The sequence below is a fragment of the Seriola dumerili genome, unplaced genomic scaffold (genome assembly GCF_002260705.1).
Source record: "Seriola dumerili isolate Sdu_G_001 unplaced genomic scaffold, Sdu_1.0 BDQW01000290.1, whole genome shotgun sequence".
Classification (NCBI taxonomy): Eukaryota; Metazoa; Chordata; class Actinopteri; order Carangiformes; family Carangidae; genus Seriola; species Seriola dumerili.
In genome coordinates this window covers 1,906,512-1,932,849 of record NW_019174545.1, presented here as the reverse complement: position 1 = coordinate 1,932,849, position 26,338 = coordinate 1,906,512, and the positions used below count along the sequence as shown (strand labels likewise).

General features: G+C 37.2%; 1 protein-coding gene across 1 annotated transcript; it reads right to left on the bottom strand.

Annotated features, from left to right (window-relative positions):
• Positions 1 to 3,468: 3,468 nt before the first annotated feature.
• rasef (RAS and EF-hand domain containing) lies at positions 3,469 to 25,926 on the bottom strand. The gene is made up of 20 exons (XM_022757614.1): positions 25,625 to 25,926; positions 24,109 to 24,408; positions 21,482 to 21,838; positions 16,567 to 16,713; positions 16,182 to 16,272; positions 14,310 to 14,405; positions 13,169 to 13,246; positions 12,901 to 13,016; positions 10,753 to 10,821; positions 10,508 to 10,574; positions 10,111 to 10,199; positions 9,175 to 9,380; positions 8,516 to 8,568; positions 8,278 to 8,418; positions 7,294 to 7,444; positions 7,095 to 7,176; positions 6,701 to 6,815; positions 6,053 to 6,160; positions 5,784 to 5,860; positions 3,469 to 5,031 (listed from the first exon to the last, which is right to left on the bottom strand). Exons 1-20 carry the CDS (start codon positions 25,924 to 25,926, stop codon positions 4,929 to 4,931), a joined length of 2,748 nt encoding a protein of 915 aa, XP_022613335.1. The 3' UTR covers positions 3,469 to 4,928.
• Positions 25,927 to 26,338: the final 412 nt, after the last annotated feature.

Here is a 26,338-nt window from a genome sequence, read left to right as displayed (position 1 = left end):
GGCATAAAAAGTCATAAAAACGACATATTATATTATGGCATAAAAAGTCTTAAAAAGGTCATAGTATACTAAGGCACAAAAAAGACATAGTATAGTTAGGCATAAAAAGTCATAAAAACGACATAGTATAGTATGGCATAAAAAGTCATGAAAACGACATAGTATAGTATGGCATAAAAAATCATAAAAACGTCATAGTATGGTAAGGCATGAAAAGTCATAGTATGGTAAGGCATAAAAAGTCCTAAAAAGTCATAGTATAGTTATGCATAAAAAGTCATAAAAACGACATAGTATAGTATGGCATAAAATGTCATAAAAACATCATAGTACACTAGGGTATAAAAAGTCATAAAAACGACATAGTATAGTATGGCATAAAAAGTCATAAAAATGACATAGTATAGTATAGCATAAAAAATCATAAAAACGTCATAGTATACTAAGGCATAAAAACGTCATAGTATACTAAGGCATAAAAAGTCATAAAAAGTCATAGTATAGTAAGGCATAAAAAGTCATAAAAACGACATAGTATAGTATGGCATAAAAAGTCATAAAAACGACATATTATATTTTGGCATAAAAAGTCTTAAAAAGGTCATAGTATACTAAGGCATAAAAAAGAAATGGTATAGTTAGGCATAAAAAGTCATAAAAACGAAGTAGTATAGTATGGCATAAAAAGTCATAAAAATGACATAGTATAATATGGCATAAAATGTCATAAAAACGACATATTATATTATGGCATAAAAAGTCTTAAAAAGGTCATAGTATACTAAGGCACAAAAAAGACATGGTACAGTTAGGCGTAAAAAGTCATAAAAACGAAGTAGTATAGTAAGGCATAAAAAGTCATAAAAACGTCATAGTATACTAAGGCATAAAAAGTCATAAAAAGTCATAGTATAGTAAGGCATAAAAAGTCATAAAAACGTCATAGTATACTAAGGCATAAAAAGTCATAAAAAGTCATAGTATAGTAAGGCATAAAAAGTCATAAAAACGTCATAGTATACTAAGGCATAAAAAGTCATAAAAAGTCATAGTATAGTAAGGCATAAAAAGTCATAAAAACGTCATAGTATACTAAGGCATAAAAAGTCATAAAAAGTCATAGTATAGTAAGGCATAAAAAGTCATAAAAACGTCATAGTATACTAGGGCATAAAATCTGTTTAAAAACATCATAGTATACTAGGGCATAAAAAAGACATATTATAGTATGGCAAAAAAAGTCATTAAAACGTCATAGTATAGTATGGCATAAAAAGTCATAAAAACGTCCTAGTATAGTAAGGCATAAAATGTCTTAAAAATGTCATAGTATAGAAAGGCATAAAAAGTCTAAAAAACGACATAGTATGGCAAGGCATAAAAAAGACATAGTATAGTAAGGCATAAAATGTCTTAAAAATGTCATAGTATAGAAAGGCATAAAAAGTCTAAAAAACGACATAGTATGGCAAGGCATAAAAAAGACATAGTATAGTAAGGCATAAAAAGTGATAAAAACGGCATAGTATAATAAGTAATAAAAAAGTCATAAAAAAATCATAGTATAGCAAGACATAAAGAGTCATACTATGTTAAGTCATAAAAAGTCATAAAAACAAAAAAGTATAGTAAGGCATAAAAAGTAATAAAAACGTCCTAGTATAGTAAGGCATAAAAAGTCTTAAAAATGTCATAGGATAGTAAGGCATAAAAAGTCATAAAAACGTCATAGTATAGTAAGGCATAAACAGTCATAAAAACGTCATAGTATAGTAAGGCATAAACAGTCATAAAAACGTCATAGTATAGTAAGGCATAAACAGTCATAAAAACGTCATAGTATAGTAAGGCATAAACAGTCATAAAAACGTCATAGTATAGTAAGGCATAAACAGTCATAAAAACGTCATAGTATAGTAAGGCATAAACAGTCATAAAAACGTCATAGTATAGTAAGGCATAAAAAGTCATAAAAACGACATAGTATAGTATGGCATAAAATGTCATAAAAACATCATAGTACACTAGGGTATAAAAAGTCATAAAAACGACATAGTATAGTATGGCATAAAATGTCATAAAAACATCATAGTACACTAGGGTATAAAAAGTCATAAAAACGTCATAGTATAGTAAGGCATAAAAAGTCTCAAAAACATCATAGTATACCAAGGCATAAAAAAGACATAGTATACTAAGGCATGAAAAAGACATAATACAGCAAGGTGTAAAAATTCATAAAAACGTCATAGTAAAGTAAGGCATAAACCGTCATAAAAACGTCACAGTATACTAAGGCATAAAAAGTCCTAAAAACGTCATAGTATACTAAGGCATCAAAAGTCATAAAAAAATCATAGTATAGAAAGACATAAAAAGTCATACTATAGTAAGGCATAAAAAGTCACAAATACGTCACAGTATAGTAAGGCACAAAAAATCATAAAAACATCATAGCATACTAAGGCATAAAAAAGACAGTATAGTAAGGCACAAAACGTCATAGTATACTAATGCATAAAAAGTGATAAAAACGTTACAGTATACCTAGGCACAAAAAGTCATAGTACAGTAAGGCATAAAAAGTCATAAAAACATCATAGTATAGTAAGTCATAAAAAATCATAAAAACGTCATAGTATAGTAAGGCATAAAAAAGACATAATATAGCAAGGAATAAAAAGTCAAGAAAACATCATAGTATTATAATGCATAAAAAGTCATAAAAATGTCTTGTAAGGCATAAAAAGTCATAAAAACGTCATAGTATAGCAAGACATAAAAAGTCATAGAATAGTAAGGCATAAAAAATTATAAAAGCGTCACAGTATAGTAAGGCATAAAAAGTAATAAAAATGACATAGTATAGTAAGGCATAAAAAGTCATAAAAACGTCACAGTATAGTAAGGCGCAAAAAACGTTACCAAAACAACATAGTATATTATGTCATTAAAAATGTCATCATAGTATAGTAAGGCATAAAGAGCATCGTTAAAACATCATAGTATGCTAAGGCATAATAAAAATCATAAATATATAATAATATAGTAATGCCTACAAAAGAAACAGTATAGTAAGTCATACAAAAGTCATTGTATAGTAATGCATAAGAAGTCATAGTGTAGTAAGGCATAAAAATGTCACAGTATAGTAATGCCTAAAATGTCATTGTATAGTTAGGCATTAAAATGTCATGGTATAGTACAGCATAAAAACATCATAGTATATTAAAGCATTAAGAAGTCATAATATAGTAATGCATAATAAAAGTCATAGTATAGTAAGGTATTAAAACGTCTTGTATAATAAGGCTTTAATGTGGTTGTCAGGTTGTCAGTGTTGAGTTACAAAAAAAGTTACCCAAATTGTTGCCTCATTTCATTCACTTTATTTTCATGTACAGTATCACATATATGTATATACATACCACATACAGTAACTATGCAACACCACTTTTTTCAGCTCTCATCTCTGCATCAATTCAAAATCTAAACTGATGAGACTGATATTAAATTTGTTATTTAATATATTATTTGTTTGGAAATTCAATAAAGTAAGTTGGAGAAGAAAAACTGTCAGACAGCCCACCAATTCCAATTTAAGGTCTGTGGGGAGGCATTTCAAATGCTGTTTGAAACTCCAACAAGCATTTCATCTGAAGCATACTGACTTTATACACTTCCCCTGGGCAGCTTGATAATATGGGTAATATGGCATTATTATAAAGAAATAACAATAAGACAGACTCTATAACATCAGTAGTGATAATTTGGCAAGCTGACATGTACACATTTAAACAGAAATGCATACGTGTACTGTAACAGAGGGATAAACATAAGGGCTCTGCTTCCTGCCATCTCTCTCTTTTATGCTTACCTAATTTTCATAACTCATACCAGATGATACAGTGACAGCCATTATTTAAAGCATTTGTGCAAATTGAAAATGATCTGCTATATCAGGTTCAAAAAAATAAAATCTATAACACAAAGTCATCCACCGTGGGAAGAATTGTAACACTGTGGGTAATATAATAAAGATGATGGGTTGTTACATTAGCATAAAGTCTCATACAATCAAACACTGCACCAGGTTTCATCATATAGGAAAAAAGACAAGGCTGAGCATTTCTTGCTTCAACTTTTTCCATAATTCTCAGTGTCTCCATGTCGGCATCCGATGCAGTTCACTTGCAATAAAGTCTGAGGTTTCAACTTCAGTTTCCTCCCAGCCTACCAACATGTTGCAGATGTCACTTCAAACCATCTTCACTTACACTGATGATAACTGAGCTCAGAAGTATTTAGATAAGTGCCACAGATAACAGCATAACCAGATAAGAATCTATTCTTATTTCTCGTTTGTCACTATAACCATAAGCTCTATCACATGCAGTTATTTGTCAGCATCACATACTGTCACTTCAAAAATATGCTCATATGTTCAGCTTCACTTTCAGATCCCTCTCACACATTTTAATTCACAGCTGTTTTTCTCTTTTCATGACCATGCCAGTCTGGGCTAACTGTACAATTCATATCACATATGTGGAAGGAACTTATACAAATATGTGTGATAGCATAATAAAAAAAAATTAACATGACTGTCACATGGCAAGAAAGTTTACACTGACTTAAACATTCTCAAATTCATAAAATACAGAACAGTAAATCATCCAGCTGTGGCTGAAATGCAGCTCAGTACATTATGTTTAAATAACCCTGAATAACAATGAAAATTTAAAGTAATGTGAAGTTGTGGATATTTGTGATCCCAGATCACTTGTTTGCTCACTTAGGTCATACGTTAAATTGTTGTGGTTTCACAATGATGATTTGTTCCAATTGCAGTAGTTTTTCCTCCTTGTTCCACCTATACTGAGTTCACATTAAGTCAGATGTTCAGGCCCAGAGCTGATGAGTTTTGATCAGGTGCAGCAGAAGAAGTTTGGTTTCCTCCTGGGAGCATCCAAGCTGGGCAGCGACTGATAACGATTCTTTTCATCAAAGGTATCCTGCTCTCTTACTTGCCTGTGGAGAGAAAAGAAACACAATAGATTCACACTTAAGCATTTTTATAGTGTTGTTATATGCTTTCTTGCTGCCAATCACTTGTCCTCGTCAATCACCTGATCTTATTAGAGCCACAGTGACAGGTTTCAGCTGGGCAGAACTTACAGTTTACAGGTCTCGAGCAAAGTAAGGCTGGAGGAGAACTTATAAACATGTATATTTCTACTTTCTTTCCTGTTGTTGTGTGTTTCTGTTCCACATAGACAAACCTCATGCATCTTCCAGTGGATACCCACATATGCGCATGTGTCTTAGAATTTCCCCTACTAAGCTCATCCTTGACTAGAACTGGATTTGGACAGTTTATGATTTCGCTACATTCTTATCGATATGTTAAAGTTAAAAGTGTCCCCAGATATCCACTATCACCCATAACAGCAGCGAAACAATAACCTATTGCATAACACTGTGAGTGTCTTTATGACCCGAACTGTGGGAAAGTGAGTGAGGCCTAGAAAAACAAGATAACATTAGAAGTAAGATAAACTCCTTCACATACACCAGTCTGTCATCATATACGACACCTGTGCCCTGGAACAACCACAACTAAATGCAATGCAGCCATTAACTATTATTACACCTGTCCTCTGTGAGGTAAAACTCTAAAAGCTCCTCAGAAGATAATTTGCCTTGAAAACATTGGAAACATTGTTAAACATCAACTGCTGGTTTTGGTTTGTACATTCAGCTGACTGAAATAGTTGTCTCACCTGGCCAGGTGCAGCACAGCCTCAAGGATGTTGTCTCCATCTTTGGCGCTAGTTTCACAGAACAGAGTGTTGTATGTCTGTTGGGTAAAGACAGGAAATCATGAATCCTTAATCACAAATTAAGGGTTATGAGTTGGATTTATATTTGGCTTAAAAAAGAATAAGAGTAGGGTGTGGATATGTACCAGGTGTTACAAATGTTCAGTTATGTGGTCATTGAAATGTCTTTATGATTATAGCAAGATAAGTGGGTGTTTATTTGTAATTACCATGGCCAGTTTTTCTCCATAGCTGGTAGGAACGCAGTTGACTCCATCTTGTCTAAGATCACACTTATTACCCACGAGCATGATGGGAATATCCTCGTGCGATAAATCCTGCCATGTGACAAAAAAACAATCAAACAAAAAAAAAAAAGATTAAGTGAAAACAGCAGTTCATGAATATGATAAACTGCTGTATTGTACATATTCTGTAGGATGGTGATTATAGATTTTATGTACTGCATAAAGTAAAAAAAAAAAAACTATTAAAGACAAGAGCTATTGGTTTGACATTAAGCACCACAGTGTGTACACAGTGCAACACATACTGTACTGCATGCAAAAATTTTAACACGTCCACAACATGACGGCATTATATGCTTTACACCAACACTTACACATCTGCTGCATGTAAAAAGAGAGAAACAAGCAAGATGACTTAGTTTGATATTCACATTAACATGTGACAACACTTTTAACTCCACTAGTGTCTTATAATAAAACACATGCTGCCAAAACAAATTGGTATTACAGAAAGATGAATGAATATCACCTTCACTTTATTCTGCAGAAGTCTGTAATTCCTTTTGCTAACTACTGTAATACAGATGGTGTCAGCCAGTAATGTTTTTGTAGAGGAAAGTTGTGCATTACCTCAATCATGTCCACCCACTCTCTAACATTAAGGAAGCTCTTTTCACAGGTGACATCGTAAAGCAGCAACACTCCGTCCGCCCGGCGGAAATAAGACTTTGCAATACTGCGAAACCTGAGGATAAGTTCAAGATACACACAAACCTTTATTTTTTCAATTTAGTAAGAAGATTAATTGTTTGTTGTGATAGGATAAATACAATATGTCCACTTATGCCCTGTTGTGTGTGTATAATTAATTAATATAAAATTAATAAGCTTCATTTACATGTCTTAGAAACACATACCAGATAAAACAATACAATTTTAGCTTTACAAAGAAATCAATGAAAAATTGATCTCACTTTTCTGTTTGTAAATATCCACACATACACACACCCACACAAACACACACCTTTCCTGTCCTGCAGTGTCCCATAGTTGTAGTAAAACAGGCTCTCCATCTACGATTACTGTCTTCATCTGGAAATCCACTCCTGAACACACAAAGAAGTCACAATCAAACATGTCACATTACTAAACTGGTTAAAAAAATGGAGCTCGTTAGATTAACTAAAGATTATAAAAAGTTGGCTTTAATTCAACCAACTCACCCAGAGTAGCGCTGGAGTTGAGTTTGAATTCGTTCTTGCAGAAGCGCAACAGGAAGCTGGACTTTCCCACCGCAGCATCTCCAGCCAACACGATCCTGAAGGCCTTCTCTGATGTCATGTAGCCCAGGTCAATGCTCTTCTTGCGCTCCTTCTAGAGAGGGGACAGAGAGGCAGAATGAAGATAAGGGAGAGTGAGGCACTCATGCAGCACTGATAAGATAGATTACTGCATTCGTATTCTGGACATTTATTTCAAGTTAAATTCATCCAGTCCTTGACATTGACCACTTTACAATTGCTTCTTCTCTTATTCCTATCTCTCTTCATCATCAGCTCTATTCGGAGATGATGTGGGATTTATGTCTCACTGCAGGTCAAGAAAGGTTAAAAATGAAATAAAACAGACACTAAAGCCCCAGCAGCAGCAACAGCAGCAGCAGCAGCAGCAGTAGCCAGAGACTGAAATGTGCACCATTAGCAAAGAACATACGCATAAAGTTGTAAAGTCAGTCCCGAGGAAGGCGATGAAAGGATTAAAGGCAATGAAATCAATAAAAATCTTTATTTGTTGTAATGTGTTGTAATGTAAAATCCCCCACATCCCAAAATGTATTTCTAGTTCACTGCTGATTGGGGTTGACATTCATCCTGTCTTCATCCTCCTTCGCAAATTTCATGAAAATCTGACCATTAGTTCAAAATACATGTTGGAAATTTGGGCATGACAGTTGCAAAAGTTCAAGAAAATCAACTAAATCATAAAGAATGGTATCTATGAATAATAATGTCAAGTCTCACCATTAACTGTCAAGACCTTTTGCACTGGAGCTTGGAAATAACAGAAAAAAATAATTTCTCAACAATGCATGTGGCGTCTTCCTCCACTAGTCCTTCCTCAGTCAAGCTATGCCGGTATAACACATATCTTTTTTATCTGCCACTAGATAACCTTCAACTCTTTCTTTTCCTTCGTCTCTCTCTTACCTTCATAGTGCTGGCACTGAGGGGTTTTCGTTTTGTCGGGGTTGGTGTTGTGGTGACACTAATGGATTCAGACGGCTTCCAGTCCAAAACTGAGCTGCTGTCCGACCCAAACGCCGACTCACCATCCTGTGTCTCCGCTGGCTATGATATAGGCAAACATTAACATAACAGTAAAGCCAAAAATCTACTCAGACACAGAGCTCACATTATCACTCGGACTTCTTCGCAACATTCCAACCTTTAGAGTCGCCGTGGACATGAGCAAGTTGTTGAAAGCTAGAAACGAGAGCCCTGTTACACAAAAGAAGTTATTATCTGGGGGTAAAGACTCGCTTGACCATATAAAAGTATGTGCAGCTGTATGAAATATTCTTCATATGTTTGTTTTACTCCTCTAGCGGCAGGTGCTGATGGCATGGCAATGTTAGTCTGATGGTCGGTCAGTCAAACACTTTGGTCCTGGCAGAAATATCTAAACAACTATTGGACGAATAAGCAGAGATGTTAATAGTCCCCAGAGGATAAATCCTACTGACGATGGTGATACTCTGACTTTTCCCCTAGTGTCACGTTGAGGTTAAATTTTCTGGTTTTGAGTGAAACATTTCATCAGCAACTGGATGGATTGCCATGGAATGTCCCCTGATGTTTCATTTGGCGCCATCATCAAGTCAAAATTTCAATTTGTTTTTATTTATACCCAAACGCCTGCAAAACTAATTGCATTCCCCTCAGCCTCTATATATATGCCTATATATGTGCATGTACAGGCATGTCTATTTGTTTGACTTTCTAATTGTCTCACCTCAGTATCAGAATTTTCTCCCATCATGCTATCATTGTTGTCATCCTCCCTTTTTTTCTCCTCTTTCTCTTCTTCCTCTTCTTCTTCTTGACCTTTGACCTCCTGCTCGGAGTCGTAGCCTCCATGGGACCCCCTGAGTGTGGACAGGCCGCTGTCCATGTAGATCTCAGGCAGGCTGTCCTCCTCACACTCACTGCTGAGTCTGCGCCTCAGGCCTGGGTCACACATGGCCAGGGCCATGGTGTCACCGCTGGGCCGTTTGGTGAACAGAGGTAAATCGTCCATACCCTGGCAGAACCTGAGGAAGAGGTCAGGAAATAGTTTGTGAGATACTGTACAACACAAAGCCTCTATTGTCTATTTTTGGGGGAGATTTGTTTGACCAAATTACAAAAAAACAAACTGTCATACTGTAGTTTTGTTTTCATCATTACACACTCTTAATTCATTCACTTTAAAAGAAAAGACAATTGTTCCCCTTCAACTAAAGATGCAAAAACCTGCTTAACATACAGTAATCTGTAATAACTGGGTGGCTGCACATCCTATTTAACTTTATGAAGACAAAACCTTTGTCCAAAGAGTCATATGGTTCAGCTTGTGAGCTCTTCAGCTTGGACAGCACCTTAAATAAATATCTCACAGCATATTCAACATTTACTTTGCTGCTGTGTAAAGAGACAGTTGTGTGTTTTAGGAGGGAAAAAAAGCCTTAAATTCCAAGGAAAAGCATCTTGATTGAATCCCATTTGTACTGAAGGTGCAAGTGGCTCAAAACCCTGCAGCTGCTGAATAGTAAATCATCCTAAATCTAGTACTTAACATTAAACTTCTGCTCTTGGTGCAACTGAAAATAATACTTAAAACATAAATGTAAGTGCTTAGTAATCCAGACTCCATCCATTAGGAACAATTAAACTGATAATTAAGAAAATATAATAGTGTACCATAGTATATCACTTCACTACTTACATACTATGAATAGAGCAGTGATAGCCTCAACCACCTGCATTGTTTGTTGGTCTTACCTGTTCATGAAGGTGTATGGCGATCCGTGGCAGATGCTTTTACTTCTGCCTCTGTTCTTCATATCTGCTGGTGATTCACTGGTGCCAGACTGTAACACACAACCAGTAAAAATGAGTTTTCCATTGTTTCTGTTTGTGTTTGATAACACAGAGGCATACTCTCATTGTTTTGCTAAATATTGTCACACAAGATACAGTGTTCTGATAATACAACATTTTCGTTTGAAATGTTACTGTTTAACATCTGTCGGTCCCATGAATCGTTATCCAGTGTTTAAATTATATAAATAGGTTGAAGTCTACCACCCCAACTTCAGCCTCTTGTAATTGCAAAACTGAACTACGTTTTGAAGTTTGATTATTTATTTATTTATTTTTATTAACTGTGCAGCTTTACTCTTGTGATCCTCTCCAGAGTGGCCCTCAGGCCATCGTTGGTGTCATGGAGCTTCCTGTTGGCTGTCCTATCAACACACACAGAAAAATAAACAATATCATTACTTTGTATTCTGGAATCTGTTTCTTATGTGTCATTTCCTTTCATTTTTGAAATCTAAGTGTGCAGTAAGATATCTCTCCATCTCTATTAAAAAAACCTCAATAGCCAGTGTGTGTGTGTGTGTGTGTTACTGTCTAACTTACTGCAGAATGTCGATCTGACTCTCCAGGATGTCTCTCTCATCAGTGAAATGTTTCACGAGCTCCTCGTCTCTGCAGCAAAACACATTCATAAACACACTTATTCAATTTGAATATAAATATGAAATTAATGGCATCTGTTAATCAACTAAAGTCATGTCAATCTGAATCTGTAATAGTAAAGAATTGAGTGGCAAATTGTTGTTTTAGCCTCAATTCCTGCACAGAACGGAGCACAACACTACAAAAACACAGTTGGTCAGTGAATACAGTGATTAGGTTAAAATTTGTACGTTTGAACTGATGACTAACAAATGACACTTAAAACAGACACAGTTAAGAAATTGACTCAATATGGATCATTTTGTGCCACAAATCTCTGTCAGAGTCTTCGGTCAAAAGCTGAACTTTTAGTGAATAATTAGCCTTTATGAAAATATTTCTCAGAAAAGTGATAACTGCAGACAATAAGTATACTATATAGTCTTGGGAATATTGTAATGCTCCCTGTGTATCATTGTGGTTTAAAGAGTTGTTCCTGCGGTCCTACTGAAAAATGATGTATAACTTATAGAAACCCCCAGTTGAATTTTATCTAGTTTGGAGTAACCTGCAAGATCTCATGGAAACAGCTGATCCAGTTGCTGAAAGGATATATTGAAAAAAACTATATCAAATCCTTTGTTTGTTTAATATGAATTATTGTTAAAGGTAGAGTAAGCGTTTGTAATCTTATATAGTTTAAAAAAAAAAAAAAATCAAATTCAGTTAATATCTCCTCATATCTCCACCTGTCCGTTCTGTGTGTGTTTGTGCTGAAAAAAAATCTGGTGTTCCCACACAGCCCTGGTCCTCATGCACAGGACAAGGGAAAGAAAGATAAAAGAGGGGAGATGGGCGACAGGGGGCAATGGGAGCAGAAGAGGGTAAATCTGGCAGACACTAATGGAAAGCGCCAATTTAAGGATTAACAGGGGAAGGAGAGGGAGCTGTGTACCCCTCTGTCGCTGCCTACCTGTATGGAGATTTGAATGGAATTGATTGGGAGATTGCAGACATTCAACATTTATACTATCCAAACAAATAAATTCTGTAGTCTTTACTCTGCTGTGTTTATGACGCTGTTTGTGTGCATATCATTTGTTTGATGAGATTTTATATTATAAGGTTTATTTTGCTTCAGCTAGAGTATCCACTTCCACTCCATATAAGACGCTCTGGATTCCACCACAGTGTCGGTGCTTTGGAGATGCATGTATATGAATGTAAACCTGAGAACTGTTTTCCTATTTTTCATATCTGGTACAGCAATAGATTCACTTGGTTACGGAAAGACATTACACCTAATTTATGCATAACCCTAACAGAAAATGTCAACATAATGAGAAGGTCCTAGCAGGAGAAGTGTTAGCCTGCTGGTGGCTCTGTTGCTAAGTGACTCTTCTGAATACATTATTGTGTGTGTGAAGTTGCTCCAGGATATCCTGTTTCAGCTGTGACAAAACGAAAACATCCCGAGGGAATGAACGGGTCGGAGGGGGGCGTACTCTTTCTCTCAGGCATCTCTCTGTCTCTCTCAGTATGTCTCTGTCCCTGTGCAACAAAATCTCTCAACAGCCGGGTTGTTTGTTCAGGGCCCAGATTGATATACTTGACTCTTCTAAAACAAATGCATTTTAAATTAAAAATAGGTTTGAAATGTATGTAAATTTAAGCGTGGTGGAAAACACAGTGCAAATATTCATTATTCTTAAGTTCACATTCATCAAAAAACCTGCTCTACAACTTCATGTTTCCAGTAATTCTAGGTTTAAACTTTCAAAGGTTTCCGTGAAAGTGAAGTGTTGTGTGTTTGCGTGTGTAACGAGAGGGAGACGGTGTGTAGAGTGTGTGTCTCATGTAACAATCCTCTTTCCTTCTCCTTGTATGATCAGGAGAGACAGCTACGGAAAAATCAGACTAATAAAACATGAGGCTGAGGCCTGTTAGACAGCACTGCACCTTGCGGAAACTCGCAGCAGGATTTAAGATAAATCCAGTCAGATACCCCGAAAGTGATCTGAAAAATGATCTAAACAACATACACAAACATACACACATCAGCACACAGCATACTCGCAAGGAAGCAAAACCGAGCTTTAAGAAATTCACCGTTCAGAGTTGATGCTTTGATCGGTTATCTCCGTCTTCAGCAAGTCCATCTCACTATGTAGACAGGCAACTTTGGTCTGAGATCTCAACAGCTCCTGTTTTAACCGCTGGTTGTCCTGCAGAGAGAAAGTCAAGACGCAAGAGTGTTGAAGAGAAAAATGTGGGACGGTGTGAAGCTACAAGCAGAGACACCTTTAAGAAAAAAATGCTTCTGACACCTCAAACAAAACTTTGTTGCAGTGACAGCAACATGCAGATTCAGCCTCACCAGCGTTAGCTCATTGATCTTCTTCTTCAACGCCGGGCTCTCGTCTTTCACAGTGATCGTCTTGTACCTCTCTTCTATCTGATGGACAAGTTCACATGTTTTGGATTCAGGTCATTTGACTACACTTACAGCGATGCAACAAAATAACAAGACGCATAAAAACCAGTGTAGAGTCTGCATAAACATACCTGTGGATGTACAGATAACGTGCAGCCTCATTCTTACTACTGGATGATTCTCTTTATTTTACATTTAGTCTATGTTTTTAGTTGGTTGTGGATAATTTAAAGTGAAGAAATTTACTATTTTATGTTATTTCTGTTTTATGTTTAGCAGCTCCTCTGAACTTTAAGCTGTGGTGAAGGCTCGCAGTCATGGCAAGTGTTTAAGGGAGGATATCATACTGTCTATTATAGCTCAAATTTTTAAATATTTTTCACACTGGAACTACAACACAATAATACTTCCAAAAGCAGCTGAAAAAGAAACTGTTAAAACTATTTTCATTAATTTTTTTTTTACTCTTTTACTCTGGCTGCAGCCCCCACATCTCCCCTCCTTCCCACACTAATGCAGTTTCAATCTATGGAAACAAGTGAGGGTTATTGGCTCAGCTGACATTTGTGTTTTCATGAGGCCAAATAAATTAGCCTTGGTTGAACTTTTTGTGAATGCAGTCAGTGTTATTCATAAAGGACGTTTAGCACAACTGTGTTTTTTTTCTCCAAATGCGTACAGTATATTTAACTTAAGAGTCTTTTTTTTATATTGAAATAGGTCAAATAGGTCAAAAGTAAAACATGCATCACATCACTGTATTTTCTGAATTGCTTATTATTTAAGACTTTGAGCTGTTGCAATGTTTTTGCATATTTATTTCCAATAATATAATACAGATATAGGACAAAGAAAAATAAATGAAGTTAGAAAATGAAAAATTGGTTTTAACATGTGAATGAAATAACTGCCACACATATTTTGCTTATTATCTATAGAGTGTTCATGAAAACAAGTCATGGTGGTGGTGTGATGTTGATTCATTTAAGACAAATATAATAACAACAGGAGTCTGTATTGACCGACGGTGTTGATGGTATGTTACAGTCAAACTGGAGATCTGTCAAAGAGGGGAAAAATTTACCATCTGCATCTTCTGGATCTTACACTGAAGCTCACACACTTCAATTTCATAACTTCTTCGTAACTCGCTAAGTGCATCCTCTGTTCGCTTCTTCTCCTACAAAAACACATATACAAACACAAAAATATACATCAAATAATTAGTTGCAGTAAGATAACACATGTGATTTTATTTTATGAAAGTGTGTATATGTGTGTGTGTGTGTGTGTGTGTGTGCTCTCTCTATAGTTATGTCATGCCTGTGACAATCTGTGTTATTTCAGGACAGGTTTTGAAATATGGACGAAGGTAATTGATAAGTGTATCAGCAACTGTCTATTTGCAGCTTCCAAAAATAAATTCCTCTCTTGTAGGTGTCAGAACATGAGTGTGTGCACATTACAGTGTGACAGAATGCAGGCAGGTGCCCTCTAATTTTGTGTACTTTTCTTTGACAAAATAAACAGCAGCTCCTGAGTCAGTGGAGTACACTTACATAAGTTTATACACACACACACAAGCAGGCACAGTGATAAAACAAAGATAAGACAGAGTTTATGTTCCTGTGCAGATAGGTGTTAAAAAGCTCTGAGGAATCATCAGGACCAAGGATAAAATGAAAGGAATATAAATTAAAAAGTCAGTCAGTCCTTAAAGTTGTTCTCACTTTTCATGGAAAGCCAAACACTGTTATCAACTTTTATCATTATGCACACTACACTGTTTAATTTCTTTCACATGGATTCCTGGAAATAGAGAAAAATCAAACAGCTAAAAACAAAGGCTGCCATGGCAACAAAACTAACTTTAATTCAAATAGGGAAACTAATGTCCACTCCGTCCACCCATCCATTAGCTATTCTAATTATCCTTTTAAGGGTCACAGGGGGGGCTGGAGCCAATCCCAGCTGACAATGGGTGAGGGGCCGGGTTCACCGTGAACAGTTCGCCAGTCCATCACAGCACTGACATATAGAGAATAGAGACAAACAAACATTCACACTCACTTACACACCAACTGGCAATTTAGAGTCTCCAATTCCCCTGCACCTCTTTGGACTGTGGGAGGAAGCTGGAGCACCCGGAGCTCTTATGTTCTCTTACTGTAACACTTATGTTACAGTATTAAAATGTCAGCAATACTGTTGCCAGTGTTAGCAACACACAACAACATTCTGACCCGACAAAGACTCATCGAGACTGTCATCAAAACGTTGTCAGTTTAGATAAATTTGTTGTTTCAGCAACACAGAAAATTGCATAAATGGTCTGGCTCTGCAATTCCTTAATTTTACTTCTCTCATTTTGATCTTGAAAAACTGAGAATGGGACGACAACATGAACCCTTCATACACCTCACTGGATAACCAAGACAGCAGAACTACTCACCAGATCTGTTTATAAATATCTTTGAGCTAAGAAAAATGCTGTTGCACAGCCATACTCCTTTATAACTACACACTCACTATAGTTTACTGATACGCAAACAAAAAAAAACAACCTAGACCACATAACATTCAGGCTAACAATCAGGCTTTATACATGTGGCAAAATACTGTAGCTCATGTCTAAAAGCTGAATTCAACCCATCTTGGATTATAAAACATGCTCCAGCACCTCTACTGTTTTACATCTGAGATCCACAGAGTTGTGAAATCCAGCACATCAGCAGGCGTGTCTGAGTTTGGACCAGTAATCCGATATTGTATGTTTGTTTGACATGAGGGAAGAGCCGAACAAACGCACCCTGCTTATTGCTTTGCCTACACAAACTCCAAAGACAGAAACACATCATAGCAACCAGCCTGCAATATTAAAACAAAATCAAAAAAAGTCATGTATATGTGCACATCTGAATTTTCAGGGGGTCTTCTGTGTGTGAGTTTGTCCCACCTGCTCCCGTGTTTTTCTCTCTGCATTGTGAATGCGTTGGTCCATCTCTTCCTCCATCTCACTGAGCTGCATTGATGCCTGGTCCTGCGCTCTGAAAAACAACAACAGGATAATGTCACTGTACTCCAGAAACGTCCATCCATCCATCATCTACTGTGCACTGGCTTTTCCTGCACATGGTCAAATGGCAGAGTCGTCACAGTTACCTGGCCTACATGTTTTTGGACTGCAGGAGAAAATTTGAACATAACATAAAATATCCTCAATGCTGTTTAACATCAATGTCAATGATGGAAACCTTCCTTATTCATTACCATTAAAAGATGCAAAGGGCGTGTGTGTGTGTGTGTGTGTGTGTGTGTGTTTGCATGGGTGTGCTTCTCACCGTTTGATGGCGAGGGCCAGGTTCTCCATCTCTGAGTTTTGCTGTTTGATCTCTTTGGTGAAGTTCATGACGACTTTTTCAAACTGAGGAATCAGTCTGGGCTCAGTCAAGCTGATGTTCTGGTACAACGTTGCTGCTTGTTCATGCCTGCAAGAAAATCAGGATTTGACATCATCTTTTGAACTATAATACTGAAAAGTCAACTGTACTGTTTCCCACACAAACACTTGAGATTTAAAGAAGAATTCTGGTTATTTCTTTTACTTCAGGGTCTGAAACTAACAGCATTCAACTGTCAAGTGAAATGTCAGCTTTGTGGGAAGATTTGTCAATTGGTGGATGGTGGATAACAGGTGAAAGTCCTTGAAGCACACAGCACACTATGCTTTATTCACATCACCCAACGCTTTGCCTTGGGCACAAAACACAAAACATTAGGTGAGGTGAAAGAACATGGTGTGAAGATGTTCTGATTTTATTGGACCTTGATTGAAGCTCACACTGATCTGCACCTTCGTGTGTGTGTATTTTCAAGGTAAGAAATTCTCATGTCATTGAATCAAACCAGTTAAAACTGACTGAATTAGAATTACTCTGGCTATTGGATTGTGATTATTGTGATTACTTGAAGTTAAAAGGATTAAAGCCTTGGAGTATCATTATTGAAACAGACCAATGAAAATGCAGTACAACTTGAATAAAACCAAAAATTATAGACAAAATAAGAGCATGGTTTCCATTAATAGTGATTTGACGAGGGGACACATTTCTTCTGGTTGCCTGAAGAAAAAACACTTCAGAGAGTCTTTTCTCAAACTTCCAGCAGTTAATAACCTTAAATGATATTTGTTTTGGCGCCCAAAGATTATTTTTATTTTGATATTCCTTGTTGTTTTTGTTTCTCTGGAAGACAATATGCTGCATAAGTCACTCACTTTTATATGTACAAACAATCATTTGGTAATTTAGTCAAATACATTGAATTTTGATAAATATGCAAAAGCTTCCATTTTAATTTCCCAAATACAATTTGAAACAAACCAGAAGAACTGGTTGTTACTTTTGACACACTCTTGGTTTCACCTTGTCTGCCAGTGACACACCATGCAGTTTGTTTCTATCACATGAGGATGCGTCAGTGTGTAATTTAACCTCAATATGAAAAACTTAACCACACAGTTTATCCAGTGTACGCCGCCCTGAAGTCATTACAGTGACAGAGTGTCCTGCGTCACAGCACAAAGGTAAAAGTGGGTCATATAAGTGTGAGTGTTTGCCTTCTGACAGGACGGACGGGCTGTAATCCTGAGCATATAGACTCTGCTGCCGGTCTGTCAATAACTCACAGTGACACAGCTTGATGCAGTGTCATAGGCTGTGACACACAGACCGATCATAACAGAAACACACACAAACAAATCCAACATCAGACCAGCAAAGGTCAGAGATAAACAGACATAAACAGAAGCATTTAATAAGAAGTAGTTGACATAATCTAAAGCTGCTGAAAAGACCACTTTGCTGCCCTTTCTGCCCACGAACCCCAAAACCTAAAGTACTGAAATACTTTTACTGGACCCAAATAAAGCCTTTTTATGCAGTACCAGGCTTTCTGTTCTCTTTTTGCCCCCTGTGCTACCCTGGCTCTTTTTTCTGTTTGCCATTTGCATTTACTATACACAACTCCCCTGTATTCAAGCACAAACTGAAAGGTTGTCTCTGATCCGTTCAGGAGATGTTTATCATTTGCTGTTTGATGATGGAAAGTGCACTCAAACCATACTTTCATCTATCTGGCAGACAAATTAGAGACGTGTGCTATATTCAACAGACTTTCCGGAAACATCATTAGTTGAACATTTAAAAACAAATGTATGACAAAACCGAATGGGGAAAGCACTGAAAGTAACTTTCAAGTCATTTTGTGCAGAGGAATTTCAGTGCACAGCCTGATCCCTTATAATTTAAGTCACTGTCTCAGTCAGCTGAGAGCCTGAATAATATAAAACAAAATACACAACTCATTACTTTAGCCTTCATCATAATAAAATTATGAACTAATTGATTTTTTTGCTCTTGATGTCTCTTCCCCATAATAACACAAAATATTCTTTCTACCCCTGAAAAACAGACACTTGTCTGAAGTGAGTTGTGTACTACATTTTCTAAGTTGTCATCTGTCAGCTGACTGTTGCAGCAGTGACTCTAACTGTTTGAGCATAAGAGAATGTATTTAACAGACAGTACCACTGTGACAATCAATGTTCTGATGCTACGGCACAGCAGCGCGAGGACAAGTCCCATGCCAGGCCTGGGGCCACACACACACATGCACACATGCATACACACACATACACGCAAGCGCGCACACACACACACACACACACACACACACACACACTTGTTACCAGTTGAATTTTTGATACTACCAATTCCATAGGCTGAGTTTTTTGGTGCTGAGACCAAAACCAGGAACCAAGAACAAACAGCATGGTTTTCTACAGAACCCTATTTTCAAAACATTTGCACTTTCAAGACATGTGAGTGAAAAGCTGAATAAAATGAAATAATAAAAATGAAAAATGGAATGAATTAAAAAACATGATCATGAGTGAATTAGATAGATAGATTACATAGATCAGATGAATTAGAGATGGGCTTGGCTCATATAGCAAACACCAAGCTGTTTATGTGAGTTGCCTTGCCTTGCTTTATGGCTTTACAGTATCTATTCTACTTGTAATACTGACAGTCAGAAGGTCCTTTCATACAAAGATTCAGGAGGTTTCATGGGAGACCAACTTTAGCTCTCAACACATCACATAAAACATATTAACAAGTGTTGATACTCTGAGGAATAAAAACTCAGAACATTACAGTGGCTCACGTGTTCATGGAGAATCTAGAAACTTGAAAGACCTGACAGAGAAAACTCTGGCAGACCTAGTGTATATTAAAAACTTAAAGCACAGGACAAATTATGTTATCTGCTGCAGACAATAATTCAACATTTTTGTAGGCAAAGGTATGTTTGCAAATGGCAATAAGCAGTGGTAGGCTGACTATGTAGTTGTGCGTCTCTGTTTAAAAATAAATTATTTTTTCCCCTCTGAGCTTCGTTGTTCATAAAATCAATTTCTCATTGGTTTTCATTTCACATGGCACTTGTTTAGGGTGGAGAAACACAATGATGAAGGATAAACACCTTACAGTAATACTCCAATACTTCAGTGGAGCAGAGTCTATTACTGTAACATGATACTGTCCTCACAGATACTTAATGATTATTATACCGAAGTTATTATGTGAGTCAAGGGCTTGACATTGCCTGACAATGATTAACTGTAATGTTATTTCCTCTCCGCTAAGTCTCTCTACAGAAATGTGTGAGAAATGCCTTCTCTCATGTGTAGTGAAGCTGCTGACACACTGGTCTTTATACTTAGTAAAGTGAGCACTGAGTGACTTGCAGCTGGATGCAAAACACATATACAGTCTCTCTACATGGTGGGGAGTCGTTCAACATGATCATTTATTGAGTTTCATTGTGACTGAAAAATCATGTTGTTTTGAGTCTGAGAAAACTGAAGTTGAAAACTGATAAAAATTACTTATTGAGGTTTTTCCTTTAGACAGGGAAGGTTGCAATATCAATATATTTACTGATAAGATATTGTTGTTATCCTGATATGATTTCATCCATATCAGCCGGCTCTGGTATTTCGACTCTCTCTCAAACCCTAAAGATAACATTAATACCTAAAATTAAGAGAAACAAGAAGAGAATCCTGAATGACAAAACAGCATGATCCCATTAAGTGAATAGAAGCCATGGTTGTTGTTAAGGGTCTAAATTGGCTCCAGCTCTGATACAAATGACAAATACTGTTGTTGGCACAGGTACAGTTTTAAAATGATAAAGCTTTTTTTTTCTTTTGTTTTTTCTTTATCTCATCTCCTTTACTGGCACTGAGGAAATCAATGTAGGGGAAGATTTGCACCTATGGGCTACCTCCACACAAAAATTTAACAAAATGTTTACTTAATTGATAGATGTAGCCTATAGAATCTTATCAATAAAGATTATGTTTAGTTTCTGTTAGAACTGTTATTGTGAAAAGATATTTACCAGTGGAGATAAAAGGATTTTGATGCTTTCAACAGTTATTCTCCATATTAATCAGACATCTCTAAGTTTTAAATCTTTTAGATGTACAGGAATTCACTATTTTCATTACTGTTTCGTCTGTTTACTATATTCTTGATTAATGGTTTGGAAAATGGTGGAAATTGTCCACCACAGTTTACCAAAAGTGACTTGTTTTAAATCATCAACAGTCCAAATATATTGAGTTTACAATCATAAAACACAGAAGCAGAAAATACCCTCAGTTAAGAAGGACTAGCTATAGGACTAGCTCATGTTTAGCAGTTTTGTTTCAGCTTTTGATCACCTGCTGGTATCACATTCACAGAGGCCTATGACTTAGAAACGTGACACATTTCTGCTATTCACCCTCACATGCTGTGGAGTCAACATGAAAACCTGTCTTTGGGGTATAAATAAAAACAGACACTGAGGACAAATACATTTACAAGACTCACAGATCATTTTCATTCTCTGTTATTCAAAGCAGCAAAGTTTGAAATGTGATCTCTACTCCAACTTTCCCACAGCTTAGCTACTGTTCTCATGAATTTCTCATTTCCTTTAGAGCCGTCTCTGGTAACAGGCTGTATAATGTGTGAATTTCCCTGCGGAGATCATTAACATCACTATCATCTATACGCACACTGTGCTCACTGTTGGACACATTCATATCACCTGAGGATTTCCATATATTAAACACATCCACCTATTGATAGGCTACAACTTTACTGGCTGCACAGCCAGCGGACAGGTGTGAACCCTCACCTGGGGATGAACTTGGACTGGTCGCCCATTCTCCCCTCGAAGTCCTCCCAGGCGGCGGACACGTCTCCTCCTTCCAACTCCATGTCCTCTCCGTAGCGGTCGTGGAAGCCGCTGATGAACTCCAGCAGAGTGACGGTTCCGTCTTTGTCGACGTCCAGCCGGTCAAATATACGGTCCGCCTCGGCCGCGGGCACCTGCAGCTCCGCACAGATGGTGAGGAACTCGTTCCTCTCGATCCGCCCGGAGTTGTCCACGTCGTAGGTCTTAAAGAGGGTGCGCAGCCGGTCCTGCTCCTCTGCGCTCATGCCCCTGATTGACGGATGAGACCGGCTAAGAAGAACAAAAAACAAAAAAAACAAAAAGGCGTTTCAGTAAGATGACCACCGAGAGGCCGACACGCAGAACTGCCAGTGTTTTGTTCCCTGGACACCGGAAAACCACAAAGTATGACTAACTCCTAACTTGTCCGCACTTATCCAAACGCTGTTTGGCTTTATCTTACAAAAATCTGATCAAGTTCATCCATTTTAAACGATTTCAGTGCTCAGGAGATCGAATGGACTCCTCTGCTCCTCTGTTGTCTTCACTAAATAATTGTGGCTTGGCTTGTGGCAGCCAGTGTTAGAGGGACAGAACAGCTGCTGCGTCTGACTCAGGTAACGCGCCAAGCATCACCTGTGTGTGTGTGTGTGTGTGTGTGTGTGTGTGTGTATGTGTGTATTCACTCTTCTCTCTCTCTCTCTCTCTCTCTCTCTCTCTCTCTCTTTCCTTAACCACAAAGGTTTGGGCTTCAGGCCAAATGAAAGTGCTTTCATTGTGGGGAGAGGATGATAGTCTGTGATGGCCTGAATGAACTTTATGAATCAAAGATCTTCAACCTGTGTAATCTTTCAACCTGTAGTATGCAGGAGACATCTTATACACACATGTACACACACCACAATGTTGCACTGCATGCAATTTACATCATTAGTTATAACAGTACAATGACATTAGAAGTTGTTTTAACTTATTTACTGTCTCTATCCAAAACATAATCTGTCTCTATAAACATATACACTGTGGATTCTGTTTAAACCAAAGCTCCTGTTTTAAAATTGGCACTGACCCATTTCCTGTAACTTCGAGGCATCACTTTACTTGTATTTACAACAAAAGAAAGAAAGATCTTGAATTTGATATTTATGAGTTTTTACTCTATTACAGGACTCTCTCCCAGACCTTTGTTTTTAACAGGTGTTAGCATCATGTGGCTATGCAGGCCCAGATTAAACCACTACTAGAAAACACTGTAGGCCTCTATTCAATCTGTTGTCTCCTCTAATTAATAGTCTACAATGATGACATGCAGATTTATTTAAGAATAAATCTAATGCAATTGCAATATCAGCTGATGTTGCATCTAGTTCTGTCATGATATCAGATTTTCACTATACAATAATTGTGGGCAAAAGAATTCATAATAACAATATTGTTGCAATATTTATAGAAAAAAGTGCTATGTCAAACTCATCAATAACTTTATTAATTGTGTGTTTTGTCTCTTTTTGGTAAATGACTTAGACTGAGATACAAGTGTCAGTGGAGGGGGAGAGAGTCTGTAACCATAACTGTACAAAAGTGTACAAAATGAACGAATACACTTAATGGATGGTGAAAAGACAACCGGATGAAACAAAACAAGGCCTAACTATATTATGTTGTGTGTTATTAACACAATTAACACAATATTAATATTAATATTCAATTTTTTAAATATTATATCAAATACTAACAACACAATGGAAGTGTTTCCAGGGGAGACAAAAAGTGATAAACCTGGCTGGGACTTGGGACTGGCTGGGCTTGTTGTCAATGATTTGGGACTTTTGAAATTAAAAGCATTGAACAACAAGAGTTCATGGATGTATTACAATACATGTATTATAATATTATAATACATCCATGCAAGTGCGTCCCAGCTGGGTTCATCAGTTTTTTGTGTCCCATGGAAACACTTCCGTTGTGTTTTTGGTTGTGTTGTATTTGCATCACATGCGTCGTCAAATTGATGAAGATGTTCTGAATTTGTTTGTGTTTTGAATGTTTGCATGTGTTTTCTTAAGTTGCAGTGTTGAGCTCTCAGGGCCACCGTAGAAGGCAGGTTCTATTTCTATACAGGTAGCCAAGATTCATTGGCAGCTTTCTTTTTAAACAGATTGTTGATGTGAACTTTAAAAGTAAATTCATCATTGATCTAGATGCCCAAATATTTATAATGCAGGACTCTTTCAGTTTCGTTACCAAGTAAAGTGCTCATCTGAAATTTTCAAAAAAGCTAAATTTAAAGTCAGTGTTTAAAGTTTAAAATCAGTGAGTGCCTCTTGAAAAGCATTAAAATAAAGCTGTAGATTGTCAATGGCCAATTGTATAGAATCTGCCCAACAATATAAAATCATGTCATCTGCATACAGATGAGCATTACAGTTGTTTAATGATCAGACAATATTATTGATATAAATTGTGAATAGGACTATCCGTAAGTGATAAGTGATACGTTGTACATTGCAGAGTACATCCCCTATAATTTACTAGGCTCTGCACTTAGTGTATGTTTAAAATAGCACAAATGACTATCCATCTCTCACCCAGTTATAACCTGCTCCTCGTTTTTTGAAAATCCTTCAGTCGAGGACTGCTTGTCCTCTCCGTAGCGATCATGGAAGCCGCTGATGAACTCATGCAGGGTGACAGTTCCATCGTTGTCGATGTCCAGCCGGTCAAATATACGGTTACCCTCTGCTGCGGGCACCTGCAGCTCTGCACAGATGGTGAGAAACTCTTCCCTCTCGATCCGCCCGGAGTTGTCCGTGTCGTAGGCCTGAAAGAGGGCGCGCAGCCGGTTCCGCTCCTCTGTGCTCATAGTCCTGGTTGAGGGAGGTGGCTGGCTGAACGACAAAACCCAGAACTGTCAATGTTTTACTCTCTGGATAAACCATAAGGTAGCCTATAGCTAACTCCTATGTCCAGACTTGTCAGACTTATTCAAACATTTTGCATGCTGTTGACATATATAAATGAATTAGACTCAAATACAAATGGAGGAGGAGAGAGAATCTGTAACCATAACTCTACAAAAGTGAACAAAAAACAAGATGTAACAGTTAGTTAAAATACTGCCTCAAGGTACATGTGGCCCCTTTTCTTCTGAGTCTATATTAAATTACTTAATTAAATTATCAAACTATTCACTCCTGGGTAATCTTGGGTAGTTGTTTGGCTGGTTATCCAGCTTTGTAAAAAGGTAACAACAATTGTAATTGATTAAGGCTGCATTCAGAACATCAGCGGCCCTGCGTGAAAAAATACAGGGTCATCCAGCAAAAAGTGGCTCAACATAATGTGTCAAGGTGCTCATCACATCCATACAAGTGGACATTCCTGATGGATTACATTGTAATGTGAGTGCCATGTTTCTGCAGTTTCGTTGATATAAGATAAAATAGTTGCTGCCATGATCATGTCCCCCCTTTTCTGTGTGTCAGCATCTGATAGGCTACACCTTTAAACACATTAATCTGCCTCTCTAACTGGATTTTCTAGATTATTTTTCGTTGTCTCACACTGTTATTTAAACAAGCCATAGACTGTAAATAAAGATGGATGTAGCCTCTGTGATGCCTGACTCCGCCTAACTCCCCGCTAATCCAAAAATTGGCAAAGAGAAAAATATGGAAATGAAACTAAGTTGAATGATTTTAACTTATAAAGGAAAGATAAACAAGATTGTTGATGCTGTCCTGCTGACCTTTATTTCACTTTAATTCAACATGGATCCTTTTTTATTAGTTGCTTTGTCTGTCATTTTATAATGATTGATAAAAAAATTGTGGGGTGGGGGCGTGTGAACTTTTTGTGGCTTCTGAAGGGGGACATGGCAGAAAAAGTTTGAAAATTACTGGGTTAAGGTAATGTTTATACATAATGTATGATGTTTAGATAAATGACTTTGGTCACAATAAGTTTAATGATTAATTTCAGAATTCCTGTCATATCAAATAGAACAATTCCCTGCTTAGTCTACACTGTACATCCTCTATAATTGACCAGGCTCTGCACTTACATGTATGTTTAAAATAGCACATATGACTGTTCATCTCTCACCTGGATATGACCTGCTCCTTGTTTTTTGAGGACTGTTTGTCCTTTGCCTCAGTGTCATCTTCTTCCTCCTCGTGTCGTTCTTGGAAGCCGCTGATAAACTCCTCTAAGGTCACAGTGCCGTCTTTGTCAATATCCAGGCGGTTGAATATTCCCTCTGCTTCTTGGGCCGGGACATTGAGCTCCTGGCAAATAGTAGTGAATTCATGTTTTTCAATCCGGCCTGAATTATCCACATCGTAGGTGTGAAATAGCGCACTCAGGCGCTTTTGTTCTTCCTTATTCATGCCCTTTGCTGATGCCATAATTTTGCTTTTTAATCCTGAAGTAAACAACTGCTGTTACAGTCAGCTGCAGATTATTAAACACATGAAAGTGTTCTAAAAACAGCCAAGGCCTACTGAAATTTAACTGTACAGCAAAGTCAAAATGTTAAATTTAACATTTTATTTCCTTTTGGTCAGAGTCAGAGATGGTTGGAGGCCAGTTGTTAGGTGGGAGCAAGTAAATCATTTTGCTCCATGTCTGAAAAAATCCCATCGCTGAAAAGAGAAGACTGCACTTCCAGGATTGGTCTCAAAGCCTCTTCTACCTCACTTTTATATCCTCCCTCCTCCTCTCATCTCATCTCATTGACTTGGGTACACTCCTCACAAAATCACATTCTTTATTTCCCTTGGTTATGGTGTTGCAAATGCTGTTAGTGGAAGAGTTCCT

What these genes read in the sequence shown, in the direction of transcription:
- rasef (XM_022757614.1), bottom strand. Translation starts at nt 25,926, where the DNA reads ATGGCATCAGCAAAGGGCATGAATAAGGAAGAACAAAAGCGCCTGAGT. An exon ending in AGTCAGATCGACATTCTGCA is followed by an intron (nt 10,575 to 10,752) that starts GTAAGTTAGACA and finishes GTGTGTTGATAG; the next exon opens with GACAGCCAACAGGAAGCTCC. An exon ending in AGTGGGTGGACATGATTGAG is followed by an intron (nt 6,161 to 6,700) that starts GTAATGCACAAC and finishes GTCACATGGCAG; the next exon opens with GATTTATCGCACGAGGATAT.